Source organism: Mus musculus, chromosome 1 (assembly GCF_000001635.26).
Source record: "Mus musculus strain C57BL/6J chromosome 1, GRCm38.p6 C57BL/6J".
Taxonomy (NCBI): Eukaryota; Metazoa; Chordata; class Mammalia; order Rodentia; family Muridae; genus Mus; species Mus musculus.
Window position 1 is genome coordinate 132,240,297 of NC_000067.6, and position 22,304 is coordinate 132,262,600.

The following is a 22,304-nucleotide window of genomic DNA, read 5'->3' on the forward strand; positions in this document are numbered from 1 at the left end:
GTCCTTGTGGTTTCTGGTTGGTTTGTTTTGTTTTCAGAGACAGGGTCTCATACTGTAGTCCAGGCTGTCCTCAAACTCGTGAAAGCTTCCTGCCTCAGCCTCTCGAGTGCTTATTGCAGGTGTGTGCTACCACACCTAATCCATCTTCATTTCTTGTGTTGTTATCTGTTTGTTTGCTTGCTTGCTTGCTTGCTTGCTTGTTTTTAAAGATAGAGTCTTAAGTGGCTAAGACTGGCCTGTTACTGGCTATATAGGTGAGGAGGTCCATCTCCATCCCTGAGTGCTGGGATTACAGATATGTACTACCATGCCTAGTTTTGAATTGAGCCCAACTCTGTGTATGCAAGATAAGTACTCCTAATGATGAGGTCATTTGATTTGGATTTCCCTTATGATTAGTGATATTGAATATATCTTCATGGGCTTTTTGTCTGTTTCAGTATCTCCCAAATACTGAATATTTTCTTTCTTCAAAAGGAAGACAGTTTTTCTAAATCCTTTGCTTATTTTGAAAAGGGGATTTTATTTTTTATGTTGTTGGGATGTCAAAACTCTTTATATATTGTAAGTCTTTTTCAGAATATGACTTGAGTGTTCTTTCTCATTCTAAAACCTGCCACCTCACGATCTCCGTGATGCCCTTTGGTGCAGAAATCACGTGATGATTCATAACTGGATTTATCCAGGTACCTCCCCTCTGTGAATCCCTCAGCTTCTTATATCAAGATGTCTTTTTATCAAGTTTGGATTATTTTCAGCCATTAGTTCTTCAAATATTCCTTTCAGGCTCACTCCACCCTTCTCTTTCGGGGATTCTGATGGGATGGATGGGTGTGAGATATTTGCTTTAGGCTCCCTGTGACTCTGGGACCCAGCTAATGTCTCTTGGTCTGCTCTGTTGTTGGGTGATTTCTTTTTCTCTGTCTTAGAATTCGTTGATTCATCTAGTGGGGCTTTTTTTTTCTTTTCTTTTAATTAATTTCTAGAGTCCACACCTGGCTGCTTCCCATAGATTGGGTTTCTGTGTGGAGAGTCTTTCTGTTTGGCTGGGACATGTTCAATGAAGCACGTTATGATGGCGGCTTCAAACCCCTGGTGAGATAATTGCGGTGTCTGTACTATCCTGCTGCTGATGGCTACTTAGTCAGTGTTTTAGGGTTTTGAAGCTCACACCAGGAGCTCTCAGTTCTCCTGCTGAGCACCTACCTGCTTGACTCTCAGTCCCATACAAGCCTTCTGTCTTGGCAGACCTCTCTGACTCCTTGAGGTGGCTGGTCTGCCAGGTATGGATAAAAGTTCAGATTCAACCCTCAGGAGAGCCATTGTGTGTGCATGTGTGCATGTGTGAGTGTGCATGTGGGTATGTATAGAAGGTCCCACACACAGACATGCCATGCCAGGCTCTGTTCACTGTGACTAATAGTCTCGTTGGCTGGGATGTGGCAATTACTATCAGAACATTTCCTGTCTTACTAGCCTGTCCCTTTCTTCATAGCTTTTCTGAGGGCAATTTTGGGTGACCTGCATCAGTTGCTGTCTCTAACAAGACAATTTTCCCATTATGCCCTCCTGGATATCCGAGGTAAAGACGCCCACAGATTGCCAGTGCTCTGCTCCTGCTGTCTACCTCCTTACACCTTTTCTCCATAGGAACGTTTGTATGCCTGCTTCACGCATAATACCTGGAGATGAGGGCTGTCCCTGCCCAAGACATCCATCCATTCCACCATGGAACATTCCATCCTTTTCCGTCTTTAGTATTGCACCTGACACACGTCAGTTTTCCATAGATACTCTTGTTAGTCTGATTGCCTTGGCAGGTTTATAACTTGGATACTCAGTATTAATTCTCTCTCTTTTTTTTAAAGATTTATTTATTGATTATATGTAAGTACACTGTAGCTGTCTTCAGACACTCCAGAAGAGGGAGTCAGATCTCTTTACGGATGGTTGTGAGCCACCATGTGGTTGCTGGGATTTGAACTCTGGACCTTCGGAAGAGCAGTCCGGTGCTCTTACCCACTGAGCCATCTCACCAGCCCAGTATTAATTCTCAACCACACTGACGATAGATTTTTGACCATGGTAGCAGGTCACCACAGTGTAGCGCTTGTTTGGTGAACTCCCATCCTCTTGATAGTTGTTCGATAAATGTTCGCAGGTATGGTATGACATGGGACATTATTTCTTTGTCCCAGACAGCTTTTGCTGAGCTTGGTATGGACACACCATTCGGAAACTCTGTATCTTTCATGGAGGATGACTGGATATCTTCAGTGCTGGGGGTGGGGGGTGGTGTCACACTTCTGGAAGCTCACTCCATGGACATTCTCACATCACCATCACATCGATGGCAGAACGGCTTTTCCCTTCATGAGTCATTGGTCCAAGCCACAGTTAGAAAGCTGGCTTTTGGTTTTCTAAGATGAGATCTGAACATGTAGACTAAACTGACTTTATTGATGTTATCCTGTTTCTACATCGAATTCTGGGATTTCGGGCATGCACCATAGAGCCCTGCTACGTATGTGTTTGGTTTCGAGGACACAGGGTCTTACCAGCCCAGGATAGCTTTGAACTTGCTATACACACAAGGCTGGCCTTGAACTGCTGACCCTCCTGCTACATCTCCTAAGTACTAGAACTACAAGCTCGTGCTACCGCATCTGGTTGGTTGCTACATAGTTATTTTTACATTACTCTTATTTATTGATTTATTTATTTTGAGGGTGGGTGGGTGGGGGTGCAGTGTGTGTAGGATTGCGCACAGGTCTCACACGGAGGGGAGGTGCCAGATGCCCTCCTCTATTACTTTCTGCTGTGTTTCCTTGAGGCAAGCTCTCTCCCTGAAGCTGGGGCTTGAGTTCTTTTGGCTGGCTGTATGGCAGTAAGCCCCAGCAATCCTCCTGTCTCACTTGCCTCAGTTACGCTCATGTGTGGGACCAAGCCTGGCTTCTTATTATGTGGATTCTGGGATCCAAACTCTTTCCCTGGCTGGCATCAGCCTTGCTATGTAGCCCACCTTGGCTTTGAGCTCATCCTCTCGCTTCTACCTTCCCCACGCTGCCATTACAAGCGTGGATTTATCTTCTAAATGGAGCTTGCTTTTAAGAAGGTTCAGGTAAACCCAGTGAAGTAAAGGTGTGGCGTGATTATGGGAACTTTGGCTCTAATCATGTTAGTAAATCAGGGATTTGGGGTGAACCCATTTTTTTTATTCATTTGTTTTGTTTTTGAGACAGGGTCTCACTATGTAGCTCTGGCTACCCCGCAACTCACCATGTAGACCAGGTTGGCTCAAATTCATAGAGACTGACCTTCCCCTACCTCCCCATCATGCTCTCCTGGATATCTGAGGTAAAGAAGTCCACAGATTTTAAAGAGCTCCAAATTAGAAGGGCATTTTGTTGTTGTTCTCTCTAAGAGCTGGTCAGAACTTCAGGTGTGCTACATCATCTATGAAAGTGTCCGATTCTACATATAAGTCATATACATGTACAGCATTAGTGAAGGGGTGGGGGGCAGGATCCATGTGATGTTTCAGTTGGAGAGACTGCTGTGTCCAAGTCCTAGAGCATTCTGGTTCTCCCAAGAGCAAGGGCAAAAAAAAAAAAAAAAAAACAGGCACCAGAGAGGGCAAGAATTTGTCCAGCTCCTTTCTTCACATTTCTAACAGGAGGTGCCAGCCTGCACAATGTTGACTGGCTCTGTGTCCAAGGTATAACAAGCATTTGAAAATGCAGTCTTGTGCTTCTCTGTAGACAGTCAGTGATGGCTTTAGTCAAGTTAGACCATTTTTTAAAAAAATCAAGTGTAATCTAGATCTGATGGCCCACGTCTTTGATCCCAGCACTTGGGAGGCAGAGATAGGCAGATGACTTTGAGGCCCGCCTGGTCTACATAGCAAGTGCCAAGAGAGCCAGCATCATATAGAGAGGCCCCGTATCAAGAAAAAAACAAAATCAAGTGCAATTCTTTAATAAGAGATGACGGGGGTGGGGGTGGGGTTGTGTGTGGATTCTATGGAGTCCAGAGACTTTGGCTCCCCTGGAGCCGGAGTTAACAATAGTTTGTGACACAGGTGCTGGGAATCAAACACCCTCTGGTAGAGAATCAATAAAAGCTTTTTTATTGATTCTTTGTGAATTTTTTATCATATACCCTAATCCCACTCATCTCCACATCCCTTCCATATCTGTTCTCCCCACTTATAACTTCCCAACAAAACAACAACAAATTCTTGCATGGAAGTTGCAGAGTGTATACACCTTTGCCCAAACAGGCTTACTTGCAAATGTTCATTGCAAAGAGTCGTTGGTCTGGTTGGAGGTCTCTGGCTTCTGCTACACTATCAACACTGGAACCTCACCGAGACTCCTTTCAGATATCCAGTTGTTGCCCTGTGTCACGGAGATCCTGCAGCTTTGGTTCTGCAGGGCTGGCCCCTTAACATGCTAGAGTACTTCATAGATGGCTTTGATGTTGGGGTGAGCCAACTCAAGACCCTGGATCTGGGGTTGAGTGGTAGCTCTGGTGATCACCCCGCCAGCTTTCCTGCTCCACACCACCAGGGCCAGCTCTCCCACTCTGCCCAGGTGAGGGGTGGGCCAGCTCTCCTGCCTGTTGCAGCTGGTGAGGGGTAGGGCTGACTCTCCTATGCTGGAGCCACTGGGGCCAGCTCTCCCGCACCCACACTACCAGTGCCAGCTCTCCCCCACTGCCCTGGCAAGTGGTGGGGCCAGCCTTTGGACATCAACGTGGCCCAGACCAAGGATGTCTGAATGACCATGTTGGTGGTAACATGGGCCATGACATCAACACAAACCCCTGCTGCTGCAGGGCCATGGACCCAATATGGCCCTTGGTAGCAGCCCAGGCTGGGATATCACCATGCCTTCCGGTGGCAGCACAGGCTACTCACACCACGTTGTTCCTCACTGCCTTCACGTTTCCAGTTCTGCCTCTCTTCATGGTGCATGCTCCTCTTTCTCTCTTATCTCTCAACCACTCACTTGTTCACCCTAGTGACGCCCTCCCTGCCTGTACCTTTTGACAGTGGCAGCTGGTGGCCTCTCAATTTCTACTCTCAGTCACAAATGTAACTCTTAGTGCAAAACGACTTTAATGAGACCGCAGGCTGATTGTTATTGTTCATTCTGGCCCTAGATGCCAGCCCAGTGTTTTGTAGTTAATGAGAATATAACACAGTGTGACTCAGTGTCTTATAAACAATCTACTTTCAGAGTCAATATGATATATTTAAGTGTGCAGAATTAGTACAAAATAGTCCACTTGGAAAAATCTTAAGAAAAAGGCTATTTCTCAGAAATTCCAGAAATGCCCAGGAACAGAACTAAAGGCTGCATATAGTGCTTCCACAGGAAAATAATCATTTGATAATTTATTAATTAATGGAAAGTTTTTAAATGTTTTGATGTGTTTTCAATGACAGATTTTTCTAATAGGGAAAAAAAAACTTTAAAGGTTTGAAGCCATAATATCTGGGTTTAAGATGGAAGTGTCAGACCTTGGCTGCTGAGCTCAGTCAGAAATTTTTTTCCCAGCCTGTTCGAGGCTATGACTTCTATGCTTAGTGCCACAAAAACAACAACAACAAAAACAAACAAACAAGAAGGAGAGAACAAAGCCAGACTCCACAATCTACCTCGCCCTTTATTGGCCTTGCTAAGTGCAGATCACTTAATGTCTTGAGTTTCTATTTCTTCATCTACAAAATAGTGTCCATAATTAGTTCCTGGGACCCTAGAAGGACTAAGGGGATTGAGGCACACTGCATACCCAGGATAATAGATGTTGGGAACAAACTGTGTCTAACTGCCTGATGGAGCTGCGCTGTCACATTGCCTGGTACAGTGAGGCCTAGCAAGGACTCAGCTGCACAGCCTGGGCTGCCTCCTGGCATGGTCCCCTCACCAGCTACGTCACCAGAACAAACTGCTGACATGCTCTGTGTTTCTGCTTCCTTCTCCGTGGGCAAGCTTAATAGAAGCCCCTCCTCATAGCCTAGTCTCGAGACTGTGTTTATTTCCGTAGCTAGTGTTACACAGACAGCACGTGGCTTATTGTACCAGCACAGCTCTGACTTCTTGTATTTATCATGACAGCTGTGGTCAGCACTGGGCTCCTGATAAGCAGGATTCTCTTGCCTTGCATGCAGGGGGTGTAGGGAAGAGAGCAGAGAAGCAGGGGAGACCACACATTTCCCCCTACTCTGCACTTCTCTTTTTGTTTGTTCTCCAGCAAGGTGGTAGCTCACAATTTTCATCCCGGTAGAGGCAGTGGCAGGTGGATATCTGTAAGTTATAGAACAAGTTCTAGGGCAGCCAGGGCTACATAAAGAGATCCTGACTTAAAAAAAAAAAAACAGTTCTCCATATACAGTCTGGCATGGCCTTTACCTTAAAGGGATACTCTTGCCTCAGCCTCTCATGTACTGCCATTCTTCCATTCCAAGTATGCTTCACTCTGCCCAGGGCTTCTCTGGACTTTGATTGTTTTATTGCCACACCCACTCCTGTAGTGACTCTCATGACAGGCCTAAAAACTTGGATGCAGTCCTGAGGCAAAAAGTTCACAGAAACTTAGTCTCCTGGAACCGTGGCATCCCGTATAACAAATGTTCCGAACTTGTCCTTGCTTTAGTTGGTGAATGGATCTGTGTGCTTTCTTTCAGCATTGTTTTATTATAGGTGCCTCCAAGCAACGACTTGCTAATACCTAAGCAAAATTGAACTTTGCTTCCTGGCCTTCACCAATGCCCTAGGTAGTCCTTGAGCAGACCCTGGGCTTGGAATTCAGTAAGAATGTTACCTATTCAGTGACATTCAGAATTGCCTCTAGTATTGTAAGAGAGATAGTGAAAGAAATCAGGTATTACTATCTACTACATAGAGTTAGAAATCTCAGGGTAAGCTTAGCAAAGTAAGTTTAGAATTCTTTTTTTTTTTTTAAAGATTTATTTATTCATTATATGTTAGTACACTGTAGGTGTCTTCAGCCACCACAGAAGAGGGCGTCAGATCTCATTACGGATGGTTGTGAGCCACCATGTGGTAGCTGGGATTTGAACTCAGGACCGTCAGTAGAGCAGTCAGTGCTCTTAACCTCTGAGCCACCTCTCCAGCCCCAAGTTTAGAATTGTTATAGTTATGTATGGCAGACTACATTACTTATTAGTAGAAAGTCCCCCCACACTATCACTTAGAATAAAAGCCAAGTCACGGGCTGGTGAGATGGCTCAGTGGGTAAGAACACCCGACTGTTTTTCCGAAGGTCAGGAGTTCAAATCCCAGCAACCACATGGTGGCTCACAATCATCCATAACGAGATCTGACTCCCTCTTCTGGAGTGTCTGAGGACAGCTACAGTGTACTTACATATAATAAAAAAAAAAAAAAAAAAAAGTCAAGTCACTCCCATATACAGGAATTTACAGTGGTTTAGGAAGTAGATCTGGCTGTGGGTTAAGGAGAAACTAGAGTATTGCATTATTCATGAGAAGGCTAGTTAGAGTGGAACTCCCTAATTTGAACTATTGCTTGGGTGTGAAAGCCCTTGCTCTGGGGGTGTAAAGACCTCACACCTGGTGTACTGGCTAGTTTTGTGTCAACTTGACACAGCTGGAGTTATCACAGGAAAAGGAGCTTCAGTTGAGGAAATGCCTCCATGAGATACAACTGTAAGGCATTTTCTCAATTAGTGATCAAGGGGGAAAGGCCCCTTGTGGGTGGGACCATCTCTGGGCTGATAATCTTGGTTCTATAAGAGAGCAGGCTAAGCAAGCCAGTAAGGAACATCCCTCCATGGCCTCTGCATCAGCTCCAGCTTACTGACCTGCTTGAGTTCCAGTCCTGACTTCCTTGCTGATGAACAGCAGTATGGAAGTGTAAGCTGAAAAGTCCCTTTCCTCCCCAACTTGCTTCTTAGTCATGATGTTTGTGCAGGAGTAGAAACCCTGACTAAGACACCTGGCTTCTAAGAATATGCTGGGCAGAGTGGTGCATGCCTTTAATTGCAGCAGTCTATGAGTTCGAGGCCAGCCGACTCTACCTAATGTGTTCTAGGTCAGCTGCAGATATGTAGTGGGACCTCATCTCAAATAAAAATAAAAATTGAAAAGGAAGCAAAAACATTCTATCTCCCCAGGGTCTCTACCCTGGCTCAGTCATTATTATAATGAACTTCGGTATATTTTTGTTACATTGTAAATGGTGTTTATGGTGGAGCTCCACATATAACATTAAAAGGAATTTTTTTTAAAGATGAAATATAGGGCTGGAGGGATGGCTTGGTAGTTAAGAGAACTGACTACTCTTCCAGAGGTCCTGAGTTCAATTCCCAGCAACCACATGGTGGCTCACAACCATCTGAAATGGGATCTGGTGCCCTCTTCTGGTGTGTCTGAAGACAACTACAGTGTACTCACATACATAAAATAAATGAGTAATTCTTTTAAAAAAAGATGAAATACAAAATTGTGAGGGGGTAGTGATGTCTTTAATCTCAGCACTTGAGAGGCAGAGGCAGGCAGATTTCTTTGCTCCAGGACAGCCTTGTCTACAGAATGAGTTCCAGACAGCCAGGGCTAAATCCTGTCTCAAAGGAAAGAGAGAGAGAGAGAGAGAGAGAGAGAGAGAGAGAGAGAGAGAGAGAGAGGGAGAGAGAGAGAGAGAAACAGCTAGTAGTGTAGACAGCAATTGTTGCAAAACCTGGTTTGGTTTTGGTTTTGTTATTTCTGTCTAGATTTATTTGTGTAGCAATTCAGTGTATGGACAGCTGACACTGCTGTTTGTATTAGATTTTTCTACTGTTCGCCAGTTGACATATGGGTGACTCTTTTCCTAAGATACAACTTTATAACTTTATTCGTAGATTAGTAGTAGTTCTGAATGCTACACAGTCACATGGACAGGTGATAACTACTTTATATTGAAAAAATGTTCACCCTTTACATACTATAGAAGAACTCTATATATGTATGTATGTCTGTATGTATACATATATGTGTGTATGTATGTATGTGTGTGTGTACATATATACAATTTATTTAAAAATAGGGTAGACCAGCACTTGGGAGGCAGAGACAGGAGGATTTCCATGAATTCAAGGCCAACCTAGTCTACATGGCAAGTATACATGGAACTTTCCAGGACAACCCAGGCTAGATAGGGAGACCCTGTCTTAAAACAAACAAAAAATAGGATAGGCTAGCATAGTGTCCCACACCTGTAGCCCAGCTTGTTAGGAGATGTTAAGGCTCAGGGATGCTTGAGTCCCGGGATTCAGGCCTTCCTGGGCAACACTGCAAATGTCATCTTAACACAAAGGGAAGGAAAGGAACAAAAGAGCTAAAACCACTTAGGGCAGGAAGAGAAGGAGGGGGAATTTGATGGCCTAAGAGCTGTGAAATCCTATAATTTTATTTTGCAATAGACTTTTACTGTAAGTGCTTTATTAAACATTCCTATTTCTAACCTCAAGAGAAAACGTGTTGTGCGATAAATGTGTGGAGGCTACTTTACACCATTGTCTACTTTTGTGTATGTAAATTTCTTCTCTAAACCAAAGACTTTTAAAACTGGAATTTTCTCAATAAAGAGATTTTCCAGCACCCTTGGGAACAGCACAAAATACTTCTCTCTGAACATGCATAGCCGAGGGGACCTTGAAGGAGAACTGTCCCTGGGAAGCTTTGTTTGGGAGGTGGCTGAGCCAGCAGGCCCATGTGGAGAGAGGGACACAGCTGTAGGCTCTGTTTGGGCATCTGCGCTATTGGTAAGAGCTCTTCTCTGGGAAGGACAGAGAAGATGTGACAGACAGACTGCAGCCTTCCCATGGCTGTGGTCAGAACTAGGTGGGGTTCACACACTCCCAGCTCCAGCCTCTTGGTCTTGTGGTTGGATGTCCACTTGGTTGGCCTTGAATGATTGTTCTGTTGAGGTAGCCAGTCTCCTTCTTCAATTAGTGACTGGCTGCTTGCTCCGGGCCTCAGATGGCACAATAGTGGTACAAGGCCTACTCTTGTTCAAGTCCCAGGATTTCCAGGGGACAAGTGAAACAGGACATAGTGTTGCTGTAAAAGCCAATGGACCAAGGTCCAACGAATGGAGTGCTTACACAGTGTCTTTCCCTGCTTAGCTGTCTGTGGTTTGGAGAGTCCGGTCGTCTCAGCATCTGCAGACCCCGGCATGTCAGCGAAACACAATAAATCAATTTGAAGAGATGGCTCAGTGATTAAGAACACTTGCTTTTCTTCCAAGGGGCCTGGATTTGTCTCCCAGCACCCACACAGTGGCTCACAACTGTCTCTAGTTCCAGGGGATCTAACATCTTCTGGCCTCTTTAGGCAAGGCACAAACATGGTGTACACACACACACACACACACACACACACACACACACACACACAGACTAAGTAAATAAGTAAAAAAATCTTTTTAAAACATCCACATGTTTTCTAAGTAGGCAAATGAAAGTGCTCCTTAAGCAGGCTCTAACACTCATAGGTTAAGGCCTCAGAACACAGAGAGAGGAGCAGCATGCATGGACAAGCGTGATAAAGATTCCTATAGAAGTCGGTCTTAGAAGCTGAGCAGTACAGAGGAGGCTGCTTCCACGTCCGAGTACAGGATTCTCCACTGATGACCCCATATGACTCCAACCAGGGTTCCTAACCTTTCTGTGTCTCAGTTCATCTCCAAAATGGACTAACAGCTTTTTCAGAAAAAGGGAGCATATCCATCAGGCAGATCTCTGAGTCTGGGGTGCACAGGACCTGTGCTGGGTGGATGGGAGTTAACAAGCAGGTGATGGTGGTACAGGCCTCTGGTCCCAGCACTTAGGGGGCAGAGGCAAATGGATCCCTGAGTTTGAGCCCAACCTGGTCTACAGATCGAGTTCCAGCACAGCCAGGGCTACACAGAAAAACTCTGTCTTAAAATATAACAAAACAAGAACAAAGGCTGGAGAGATGGCTCATTGGTTAAGAACACTGACTACTCTTTCAGAGGTCCTAGGTATTCCCAGCAACTACATGGTGGCTCACAACCATCTGTAATGAGATCCGGTGCCCTCTTCTGATCTGCAGGCATACATGCAGGCAGAATACTGTATATATAATAAATGTTTTAAAAGTCCCAAACAATATACCCAGTGCATTAGTTAGGGTTCTCTAGAGTCACAGAACTTATGTATAGTCTCTATATAGTAAAGGAATTTATTGATGACTTACAGTCTGCAGTCCAAGTCCCAACAATGGTTCAGTAGTAGCTGTGAATGGAAGTCCAAGGATCTAGCAGTTACTCAGTCCCACACGGCAAGCAGGCGAGGGGGCAAGAGCGAGACTCCCTTCTTCCAATGTCCTTATATGGTCTCCAGCAGAAGGTGTAGCCCAGACTGAAGGTGTGTTCCACCACACCTTTAATCCCAGATGACCTTGAACTCAGAGATTCAATCTTCTGGAATCCATAGCCACTATGCCTCAAGATCTTCACACCAAGATCCAGATCAGAAACTTGTATCTCCCAGCCTCCAGATAAGGGTTACTGGTGAGCCTTCCAATTCTGGATTGTAGTTCATTCCAAATATAGTCAAGTTGACAACCAGGAATAGCCACTATACCCAGGCATCCTTTGAAGGTTGAATTATAACTATGGACGGAAGGGAAGACTTGATCCCAAGCCCCACAATATGGAGGAAGAAAAAAACAGTAACTTGAAATTACTACAGTAAAAACTGGTGTTATCGTTTAAAAAGTCAGTTTGGAAACACAAGGGATGAGAAATAAGAAAGGCTTGCAGCCAGGTGTGGGGTAACTTAGGTGACCAGGAGGCAGAAGGCCAGAGCTCTGTCCAAAGCCTGTATCTGCAGGCCACCAACAACCATGATGACCCACAGGAAACACATGTAGGCATCTGTTGCCTTTTCTACATATTCTAAATTGCAGGCAAAAACCAGCTAGTGGAAAGCTTCCACCTATTCCCAAAAGGAGGCCACCCTGGATCCCTAGACAAGGAGCCAAATATGAGCTTACCAAGAGCTGCAGCTACATCTCAGCTGCAGTTGGCAGACCAGCCAAGGTCCATACCTACCGAGCAGGGACTTCAAAGCTCGGCCACTCTCCTAACTTGGTGAGCAGTGAGTGAGCGGCCCAACCTTGCTGGTTGGGTGAGGGAGCAGGGCACAGAAGGAACCCCCACCCCCACATTCAGGGGCAGAAGGAACCCCCACCCCCACCCCCATCCTTCAGAGGCTCCTCCCACAGGATGCTAATCTGACCTTCCAGGCACCCTCTTTTGAAGGCCTCTTTCTGCAATAAATTCTTTTAAAATTTTGCTCTTTTACTTTTTTTTTTTTTCGAGACAGGGTTTCTCTGTGTAGCCCTGGCTGTCCTGGGACTCACTCTGTAGACCAGGCTAGCCTTGAACTCAGAAATCTGCCTGCCTCTGCATCCCAAGTGCTGGGATTAAAGCTCATTTACTTTTTAAATTAAAATCTAATTATAGCACTTTCTCTTTCCCTTCCCTTCCTCCATCCCCTCTCCAGTCTTTTCTGTCCAGCTCCTGCCATGTCTGTCTTCCCACCACTCTCAAATCATCTTCCCTGATAATTACTGTTACACGAGTAACTATGTATATGTATGCAAAAATGAATGACTACAACCTGCTGAGCTCGTTTTGTCGTTTGTGTGTGTATGGCTTGAAGGCTCTCTTTGTATTGGATTACCAATTAGGGGGCTCACCCATCAGCTAGTAACTCCTCCTCTCCCCGCAGTCCTCTCTCTCTCTGTTGTCTGTAGCTCCTTGTCCAGGGGTGTGACCCTGCGGGATGTCCCCCTTTTTGTGTGTTAGTCTATTATGTTGCTATGGCTTACATGTTGTTTGTGCAGCCATTTCTGTGAGAGACTTTCATAGCAGACTTCCTGGTAACCTGACTCTTATTAGCTTTTCATCCCTCTCTTCTGAGATGTCCCTCAGCAATGGACGCAGGAGTCGTGATGTAGATTTATCTGTTGGAGCCGGGCTCCCACAATCTGTTCATCTCTGCACTGTGTCCAGCTGTGGCTTTCGGTGATGGTCTCTATTTGTTGTGACGATCTCTTGTTTGATGAGGGGTGGCAGCCACACTTATCTGTGGGTATAAAGATAAGATTTAGGATGTGGTAAGGGATTATGCTATTCTCTAAGCTTTCTGTATAATAAAGGGTTTTTTTTTTTTTAGAAATTCACCCTTCATTGTCCCAAATTTCACTCTTAGAATTTTCTAGACAAGGCCCTGGAGCCTGCCTCAGTGGGGGACTTTAGTGACCAGCAAACTAGAAATTCCAGCCCCTGAGTTATACAAAGCTGAGGTGAGAATGTCTCTGTTGCTCCAAGGACCTCCGTGTATTTCTGCTTCAGAATTAACAATAACGAACGCAGTTGTTACTATCAATATTTATTGAATATTTATTCCACACCAGGATCTGTTTTAGTTGACTGTGTATGTAATGCCTGAATCTTGACAAACCTGTCTCATAAACAAGGAACAAGAGGCCACTGCTTTTCATTTTATTGGAAAATATGGGCTGGAAAGATGGCTTAGTGGGTAAAGTACTTGCCATGCAAGTGTGGGTCAGGGGTCAGAGGTTAGAGGTCAGAGGTCAGGCACCCACATAGATAGTAAATGCTGGGAGTATATGATGGCACATACCTGAAACCCCAGCACTTGGGGAGCAGAGACAGGTGATCCCTGGAGCAAACTGGCTAGCCAGACTGGCTGAATCCATGAGCTGTGGGTTCACAGGAGACTGTGCCTCAACACACATGGGGCAGGGATGGGGGTGGGGGTGGGGGGTAGGGGTGGAGAGCAAGTGAGAAAGGCAGCGGGTGTCAGCCTCTGGTGGCACCAACTGTTAGTGCAGTTTGCACAGGCACCCCACCCATGCATCCAGGTGTATCAATACGTGAATTTACACCATGCACACATCTACACAAAAAATATAGTGCCATAAAGGGTATATCTTTAATTTTAAAAATATTTACTTTTTTAAAGTGTGTGTGTGTGTGTGTGTGTCTGTGTGTCTGTGTGTGTCTGTGTGTGTGTTTGTGTGAGTTTATATGCACCTGATGTAGGTGCTAGAAACCTAACCCAGGTCCTCTGTAAGAACAGTAAATGTTCTTCATTGTTGAGCCAGCTCTCTAGTCCCCACAAAGATTTTTCTTTTAATTAGGAAAGAAAAGAAAATAAGGGGGGGGGGCAGGGAAAGGCACGGGTTGGGCAGATGACTTGTCATTTAAGAATGTAACCTGCTCTCAGGGACCTGAGGACAGTTCCAAGAACTCTTATAGTTCACAGAAGTGCACAGCAGTTCACGCTAGCTCCAGGGCCTCTGGCACCCTCTTTTGGCCTCCTTAGGTACCTGCACACACACACCTCTCTCTCTCTCTCTCTCTCTCTCTCTCTCTCTCTCTCTCTCTCTCACACACACACACACACACACACACACAGACACACACACACACACACACGCGCGCATACGTGCACACACACTCACACACAAATAGAAATAAGATAAATCTTTGAAAAAGAAAACACAGTTGTCCCAAGTCATTCTCTTAAAGAGAGATAGCTCAATAGCTCTTTTCTTACGTCGCTTTCAGTACTTATTCACAACTTTTTTCAATAACTTTATTAACTACATGAAAATGACATGCTTTCAAATTGTATTTATTATTTGTTTGTTTATTCATTTATTTATATTTTTGACACCACACGTTTTAAAAGTGGAACAAAGAAAAAGAAAACAATCTCAAAGCCACAAAGTAGTAAAAAGAGACAGAACATGGCCTTAGTGCTTAGTAACAGTAGCTGTTTTGCCATGTGACCTTAGACACCCTGGTGTCTATTGTCCTCCTGTGAGTCACTGAAGTAAAATATCACCTCATGATACTGGGTGCTTCTTCTGACCACTGAGGAAAGACAAATTCACCGAGTATCCCACTACCTGGTATGCCTGAAACTTGGGCTGGTTTTCAGATTGCTTTTTTTTTTTTTCTAGTGTAACAACTAAATTACAAGACATTGCAAATAAATTCTTGTTGGCATTTCTTTCTGCTTATGTCAGAGACTTGAGGCTTCTACTAATAAAAGAAGAATCTTAGACATCTACCTGAGCCAGAAGCCCACAAAGAAAGTCAGGTAAAGGCTGATATTTCTGTGTCCTAGGGCCTTGGACATGCTAGCTAAGAGCTCTGTCCTGAAGCCCATTCCCAGCCTCAAGTAAAATCTTATGTGGTATAAAAATACATAGGTATTTATTAGGGGTAAAATTCATTATTCAGATGTCTGTGAAGACCCTGAACCTGGGGAGATCCTGCTAGAAAGAAGACAGGCTTGTAATACCAAATAATGCCAAAGTCAAAGTCTATATCTTCTATTGTTCATAGTTGGAGATAAGAAAACAGGGGTTGGAAAGGGGAGGGTGTTGAGGAGATATAAAAAGTCTCCAGGGACGCAGACCAGAACCCAAATCCTCATTGGGAGTCATCTGGAAAGAGTTGCTGCTGTTTGTGTTTTGGAGGCTGGATAAGAGTTCATTTTTAAAAGGGCCATAGCTCTGATAAAAGCTAGATGACAGGTGACTTCATTACTCACACGTGGGGTCTAAGGTGTAAGTCATGGGTAGAGCATGAGGACCTAGGTTCAATCTCCAAATACCAACCTGTGACTCAACCCAACAACAACCCCTAATGTCCTAGAAAGTTCCATAACTCCTGTTTTTTGGGGGGTTGTTTAAAACGGGGTCACATGTAACCCAGGGTGCCTTGAACTTGCTCTTGAGCTAAGGATGCCTTTGAACTTCTGATCCTGCTGCCTTCCCTGGCCAAGGTTCTCTAACTTCTGAAGGAACTTCAGCTGGTCTTGCAGGATTCGGGAAGTGGGGGCATAAGATCAAAGGTCACAGGGACGATTCAGCAGATACCCAGCGAGTGAGTGAGCAAGTGAGCACTAATCCTCCTCCTAGTCTTTTAAATGTCAGTTTTAAGGAGGATGGAAAAGCACTTCCCCGACCACCCAGGAAGGCTGTGCTGAGCCTGTGCAGACAGAAAGACGGGGTCTGTTATGAATCCTCCCTATCCCTTGTACAACTTTCCACTGGGGACCCAGAGACCTTAAGTTTCTGGAGCCGGACTTTGCCAGCACTGAGTGTTTCAAAGGCAGGTAACAGTGGACAGAAATACTCCGCAGCACTGAGACCCCTCCCACGCCCTGATATGAGTGCATAGCTATGGACACTAACATGTTTTCAGTGGAGGCCTCTGCGTTCCATACATTTACCCTCAGAGATGATCAGGAAACAGCTGACTACAATTCTAAGAGCCTCTGACATGTTTCCCCAGGTATGCTGCAAGACCAAGTCCAAGGATTAAGCGGAGATGTGTCTCTGAAGAAGACTACTCTCGATGCAACAAGAGATCCAAGAGCAGCTCCCCATACCAGAACCCCAGGAACAACTTTCCATGCCAGAACCCTGAGGACAGCTTTCTGTGGGAGAGCTCCGAGAACAACGTCCCATGGAGCTTGAAGCTGGCCGTCCTTGGGATTTTCTTCATTGTGTTGTTTGTCTACATAATTGTGGAAAAGAAGCCACTCTTGGGTTAAACCCTTCAGGAGCATAGCGGCGTCTGCTGTGTCCCGACCTTTAACAGGAACCTTAGAGCTGTGCAGAAGGTCCATGGCTACAACCAGGCAACTTCTCCCCGCCCTATACTGGCTTCTCCTGGCTGTTTCTGGGTTCAGCCGGGTGGAGGAGCAAGGGCAGAACCAGGCAGCATGGTGGTGCATGATGGTCTGTAAGCCAAGGAAGCCATCATTAAAGATGCTAATACATCAGCACGCTCTTCTGTAAGGGAAACTGCCTGAGCCTCCTACCCTCTGCCCTCCGGTTTCCTCCTGTCCGTTTTCTTCCCCAGCCGAAAAGGCTTCACATTCTTACGACTGAGACTACTTGCATACTACAGAGCATAGAAACAAGGAGAAAATTATGTTCTTAATAAAATATGTCTAAGTGTCCAGGTAGTGGTGACATTTGCAGTTTGGCATGCTGATGACAGTGACTTTGATACAGCGTAAATCTGCCTCCGAAGCAGACTCAGATGGGCCCTTCTGCAGTCATTGAACCTAACTTTATCTCTGGCTCTGATCTTTCTGTTTCCTGGTGGCAGCTGGTGACTCTTCCTGAGAACATGTACACAAATGTCTCCCCCAGACAGGACACAGGGGACAGACCTTGAAAACAAAACCTAAGACTCCAGTCTAGGTTAGTGAATCTGGCTCGTTGTGATTATTTACAGGAGCCCGAGTTAAGAGTCCTTTCCCCAGCACGGGTAAGAAGTTGTGGTGAAAACTGGCTTTCAGAGTTCCCAAAGAGTGTACAGGCAGCTCCTCCAGAGAGTCTCTTCTCTCTGGAAGTTGTTTACAGTTCTATGAGCTCAGAGAGGGACCTCACGAGCCTTGTATGATTCCTGTGAATTATTGAAAATGTCTTATGGGTTTTATGAGCCTTCCTCCCATCTCAGGAATGTTTCAATCTGGAGACAGAGGTAGCTATACCATGTTTTCTTGACCAGGAATCATTTGACCCCCAAAATTTACAAGAACACCGCAAAGGACAGAGGTGAGTCATGTAATGATGGAGAATGAGGATCGGACAGAGATCACACTTAGGCACTGTTGGGGCAGAGCCACCACGGAGCCACCATGGGAAAGGCTGCCTCAGCCATTAACAGTAGAGGCTGGCTGGGGCTGGGGGTCAGAGGTTGAGCCCTACCAAGCAAGTGTGAGGTCTGGATTCCAGTCAGGCTCAGAAGAGGAAGAGGTCCTATAGCAATTTCTATGGCAGATAAAACAAGCCCTATACAAAGGTACAATACTGGGGGCTAGTCTAAACAGGAACATTGCCTCTTAGAGATGAAGGCGTAACTAAAACATTAACACCCAGATTATCGTAGAAAGCACTTTGCTGGAGCTTTCTTTAAACTTACTTTATACATAACAGTGTCTGCTTGAATGCATACATGTGTACCGTGTGATGCCTAGGTGCCAGTGGGAGTCAGAAGGGGGCATCAGATTTCCTACACTGGTGTCATAGATGATTGTGAGCCACCATGTGTCTCCTGGGAACCAAGCCTGGGTCCTTTACAAGAGCAACAAGCGCTTAACTCCTAAGCCATCTCTCTAGCCCCAACATGCTTTTTTTTTTTATGGTAATCAAAAAGGGCAGATGTGTGCTATATTATCATAATGTCACAATAGGAGAGGAAAAACACAGCATGATTTAAAGATTTCTACAAACACAATGTATTAATTTGCTAATGAGAAAAATATAACTTAAAAGCTATACTCTGTGTGTATGTGTGTGTGTGTGTGTGTGTGTGTGTGTGTGTGTGTGTGTAGGGGGTGGTACTTGGGAAACTGAAGCAGGAGATCTCAGGAGCTCAGGAGCTCAGGAGTTCTAGGCTAGCCTGGGCTACATAGTGAAATGCTGCCCCTGTCTTAGTTTACTTTCTACTTGCTGTGATGAAACACTAAACAAAATCATCTCAGGGAGGAAAGGGTTAATTTGGCACACCATTTCCCATCACGATCCATTACTGAGGGAAGTCAGGGCAGGAACTGAAGCAGAGACCATGGAGGAGTGCTGCTTGTTGGCTTGCTTGCCATGGCTTGCCCAGTCTGCTTTATTTAACCTAGGGCCATCTATGTAGGGGTGGCTCCGCCCACACTGTTCTGTGCCCTTCCACATCAGTCATTAGCCAAGAAAATGTCCCATAGGCCAATCTGATGGAGGCAGTTCCTCAGCAGAGGTTCCTGATTCACAGAGGATTCTAGTTTGTGTCAAGTTGACAAAAAACTAACCAGCACACACCCCACAAAAAAAAAATTATCACATACTTCACATACTGTATATTTCAAGGAACACACAGTTCTACTAAGACTTTCCTACACAAACAGTTTTGTTCTTAATCATGAAAAGTCGAGAGCTTAAAATGTGTTATATTATCTAAAACAAGTAAAACAGAATCGTATTCAGGTGAACCAACTGTAGAAAATACTGTTGTTCTCTTCCCCTTTGCTCTGCTTAGAGAGAGAGATCTTGGGTAGATGGGAAGAAAGCTGCTCACATGCTGGCTCCTAGAAGCTGTGTCTTCTCCAGCAGCAGCTGGTGTGCCAGCCTCAAGTATCAGGTCCCTTGGTTCTGGGCCACAGCTAGCGTTGTCTCTTCTACATTTTTTGCCACCTCTCTTCCACTCCTTCCTTTCTTTTCTTGGCCACTGTTGAGCCTTCGGCTGCTTCTTTAGTTGCCCATGGCTGCCAGCAGGATGGAAAACTGAGGGTACTTGCTTTTGTCAGGACAGCATTTGGAAGCCAGATACCTAGAGGGTGGTCCTTAGCAACTGGGCTTCGGGTGTAGCTAGGATCACTCAGACATAGACATCGGCTCCTCCCAGAGGTAGGATGACTTTGAGATGATGGGCTCTCTGAATGGATCAGCAGGACATCCTGGGTCACACTGCCAGATGGGTCCTAGGCTTCTGCAGGCAAGCACCTCTTTAGCTGTCAAGTGGTCTTGTCAAGGCCTCCCCTTCTTCCACAGTTAAGTGGACATTTCTGGCTCTGAAGCCAGTGCCCAGAGCTCCAGAATCAGGATCTCATAGTAAGCAGGTTGTTTCCAAGCCTACTGGTCAATATCAGAAACAGCTGCTAGCCACCATGGCTGCTTTAAGGCAGCCAGACTTTGTCAAGCTGTCCAGTAGCTGTACCTGGAAGTCTAGAACTCAGTGCTAGGTGACATCGACTCATACAGCACCAGGCCCTTGCTGGACCTTCCGCTTCTAAGCCACTGAATGGTGCTTATGATGTCCAGGAGATCAGGCTGGCGAAGGCTTTGGGATCAAGCCACTGTCCCAGGGTGGGAGTGGCTGATGCTTCTTAGTGTCACATTGGATCCTTACTGCTACTGTGCCCTGCTGCTGCTTCATGTCCAGTGTGGCCTGCACTTCTGAAACTAGGCAGGGAAAGACCACTTTGGATTAGTCTCTGTTTCATCTCTACTGCAACACTAGGTGTGATGTAAGACTTACATGGGGGACTGATGACAGACCGTTGTAACAATGACAAAACCCAGCTTGGTTAAACATTATGTTTGTTGGGATTACCTACAGGAACAGGGTGACTCAAAGACAGCTGCACCAATGACAAGCTCACCCCATTATGAGAGACAGCTCCTGAACAACTCCAGCATCTGAAGGACATCACAGCTTGATAGGTCATGATCTTCCAGACAGCTCCTCCTCCTCTTTCTACCTATGATGGTCCTCTTCTTCTTGCTGCTCCTCCTTCCTCCTCCTCCTCCTCTTTGTTTTTTTTCAAGGCAGGGTTTCTCTGTATAGCCTTGACTGTCCTGACACTCACTCTACAGATCAGGCTGGCCTTGAACTCAGAAATCCTCCTGCCTCTGCCTGCTGAGTGCTGGGATTAAAGGCATGTGCCACCACTGCCTGACTCATCTTACTGCTTCTATGTCTTGAACCTTGTGAGTTATAGTTTTCTCAGACAATGAAGTTTATATACTCCTGAGTCTCATATGAATCTCCTGGTTCCTTCCCAAAGGGAGCTTTCAACTTAGGACTTCCTGAATCTTAAGGAGCCTCCCTCCAGGACGATGTTTTATTTCCAGGAAACTGCTATACAAGGAGAGGCAACATAGGAAAATGTCTCCCAGTTAGTATGCTAGGTGAGTTTATGTAACCTGCTTACATATCCAGAGATGGCTTGCTTAGACCAATCATGGCAGACTTCGTTCATAGCTTGTCCTGCAGCACCAACCAGTCTTTACGGCTTTGTTTTGGAACCAATCATGAGTGTCTCAGTCATATCAGTCCCTCTGCTGGATAAATGCGCCTCCCTGTGGCCAAGTTAGGAATGGCTCTTTCAGGCTTGTGATTGCACACACCTGACACAAACAGTCCAAACCGTGACTGAGACCCCCCCCCTCAGCTGCTGTCATTTGCAGACTTGTCTTGAGACATCTATGGAGTGCTCGTGTGGGTATCTGTCAGATGGACAGATCTATTGCTCAAGGCAGCTTGGCACTAAGAGAAAGTTCAGCTGCTAATTAGTAAGTCACACCTCCAACATGAAAATAAACATAATATAAAGCTATAGAACTTATTATTAATGAGAACAGTAAGCCGGAAGTGGTGGCGCATGCCTTAATCCCAGCACTTGGGAGGCAGAGGCAGGCGGATTTCTGAGTTCGAGGCCAGCCTGGTCTACAAAGTGAGTTCCAGGACATCCAGGGCTTTACAGAGAAGCCCTGTCTCGAAAAACAAAAAAACAAAAAAAACCAAACAAACAATAAAAAAAAGAGAGAACAGTAATTTTAACAATTTTCCAGCAATCCTTTATCTAGTGCCCTGGAGACATATCTCTTTGTGACTAAGAAAATCTGAGGGCCTGGAGAGATAGTTCAGTGGTTAAGAGAACTTAACGGCTCTTCCAGAGATTCAGTTTTCAATACCCCACACCCAACATGGTAGCTAATCTGTAACTCCAGTCCTAAGGAGATCCAATACCATCTTATTGTCCTGTGGGCACTGTACATACATGGCACATAGACATTCATGCAAACAACACACGTGAGTAAATCTCAAAAGAATCATTTGAAAATAGCTACATTATTGGAAATCTTGAGAGACGTTGGATCTCACTGAGCTGCATCCACTATTCTATGTCATAGACCTTTTGAGACTCTGAAAGAAGCCTCAGTTTCAAGAGCAAACCAGCTACTCTTCCAGAGGACTCGGGGTTGACTTCCAGCACCCACACGGTGGCTCACAATTGGCTGCAACTCCAGTTTCAGATATGATGCCTTTCTCTGGTCTCCATGGGCACCTCATGCATATGGTACACAAATATACATGCAGGCAAAACACTCTACACAATTAAAAAAAACATTTAAAAAGAAGAGAAAGCCAGGCATGGTGGTGCACACCTTTAATCCCAGCACTAGAAAGTCAGAGGTAGGAGGATCTCTAAGTTTAAAGCCAGTTTGGTCTACAGAGTGAGTTCCACAACAGCCAGGGTTACAGAGAGACCCTGTCTTGGACAAAGAAGAAGAAGAGAAGGAGGAGGAAAAGGAGGGACAGGAGAGGAGGAAGAAGAGAGGAGGAGGAAGAAGAGGAGAAAGGCTGACCCACATTGTCCTGATACCTTACTACTGCTGCAACAAGTTCTGCTCA

The 22,304-nt window shown here is 45.3% G+C and overlaps 1 protein-coding gene across 13 annotated transcripts in view; it reads left to right on the forward strand.

Annotated features, from left to right (window-relative positions):
* The window catches only part of Lemd1 (LEM domain containing 1), a 66,754-nt gene extending 49,668 nt beyond the window's left edge, over nt 1-17,086 (forward strand). For 7 of the 13 annotated variants that reach the window (XM_006529349.3, XM_006529347.3, XM_006529348.4 and 4 more), the window contains 2 exons: nt 15,125-15,198; nt 16,401-17,086. In XM_006529349.3, the coding sequence (XP_006529412.1) occupies nt 15,125-15,198; nt 16,401-16,662 (336 nt within the window). In that variant the 3' untranslated portion in view covers nt 16,663-17,086. Of the gene's footprint in view, nt 1-15,058; nt 15,199-16,400 lie in introns of all 13 variants that reach the window. The other 6 variants (NM_001311104.1, NM_001033250.4, XM_006529352.4 and 3 more) reach the window with 3 other exon arrangements.
* The last annotated feature ends 5,218 nt before the right edge of the window (nt 17,087-22,304 follow it).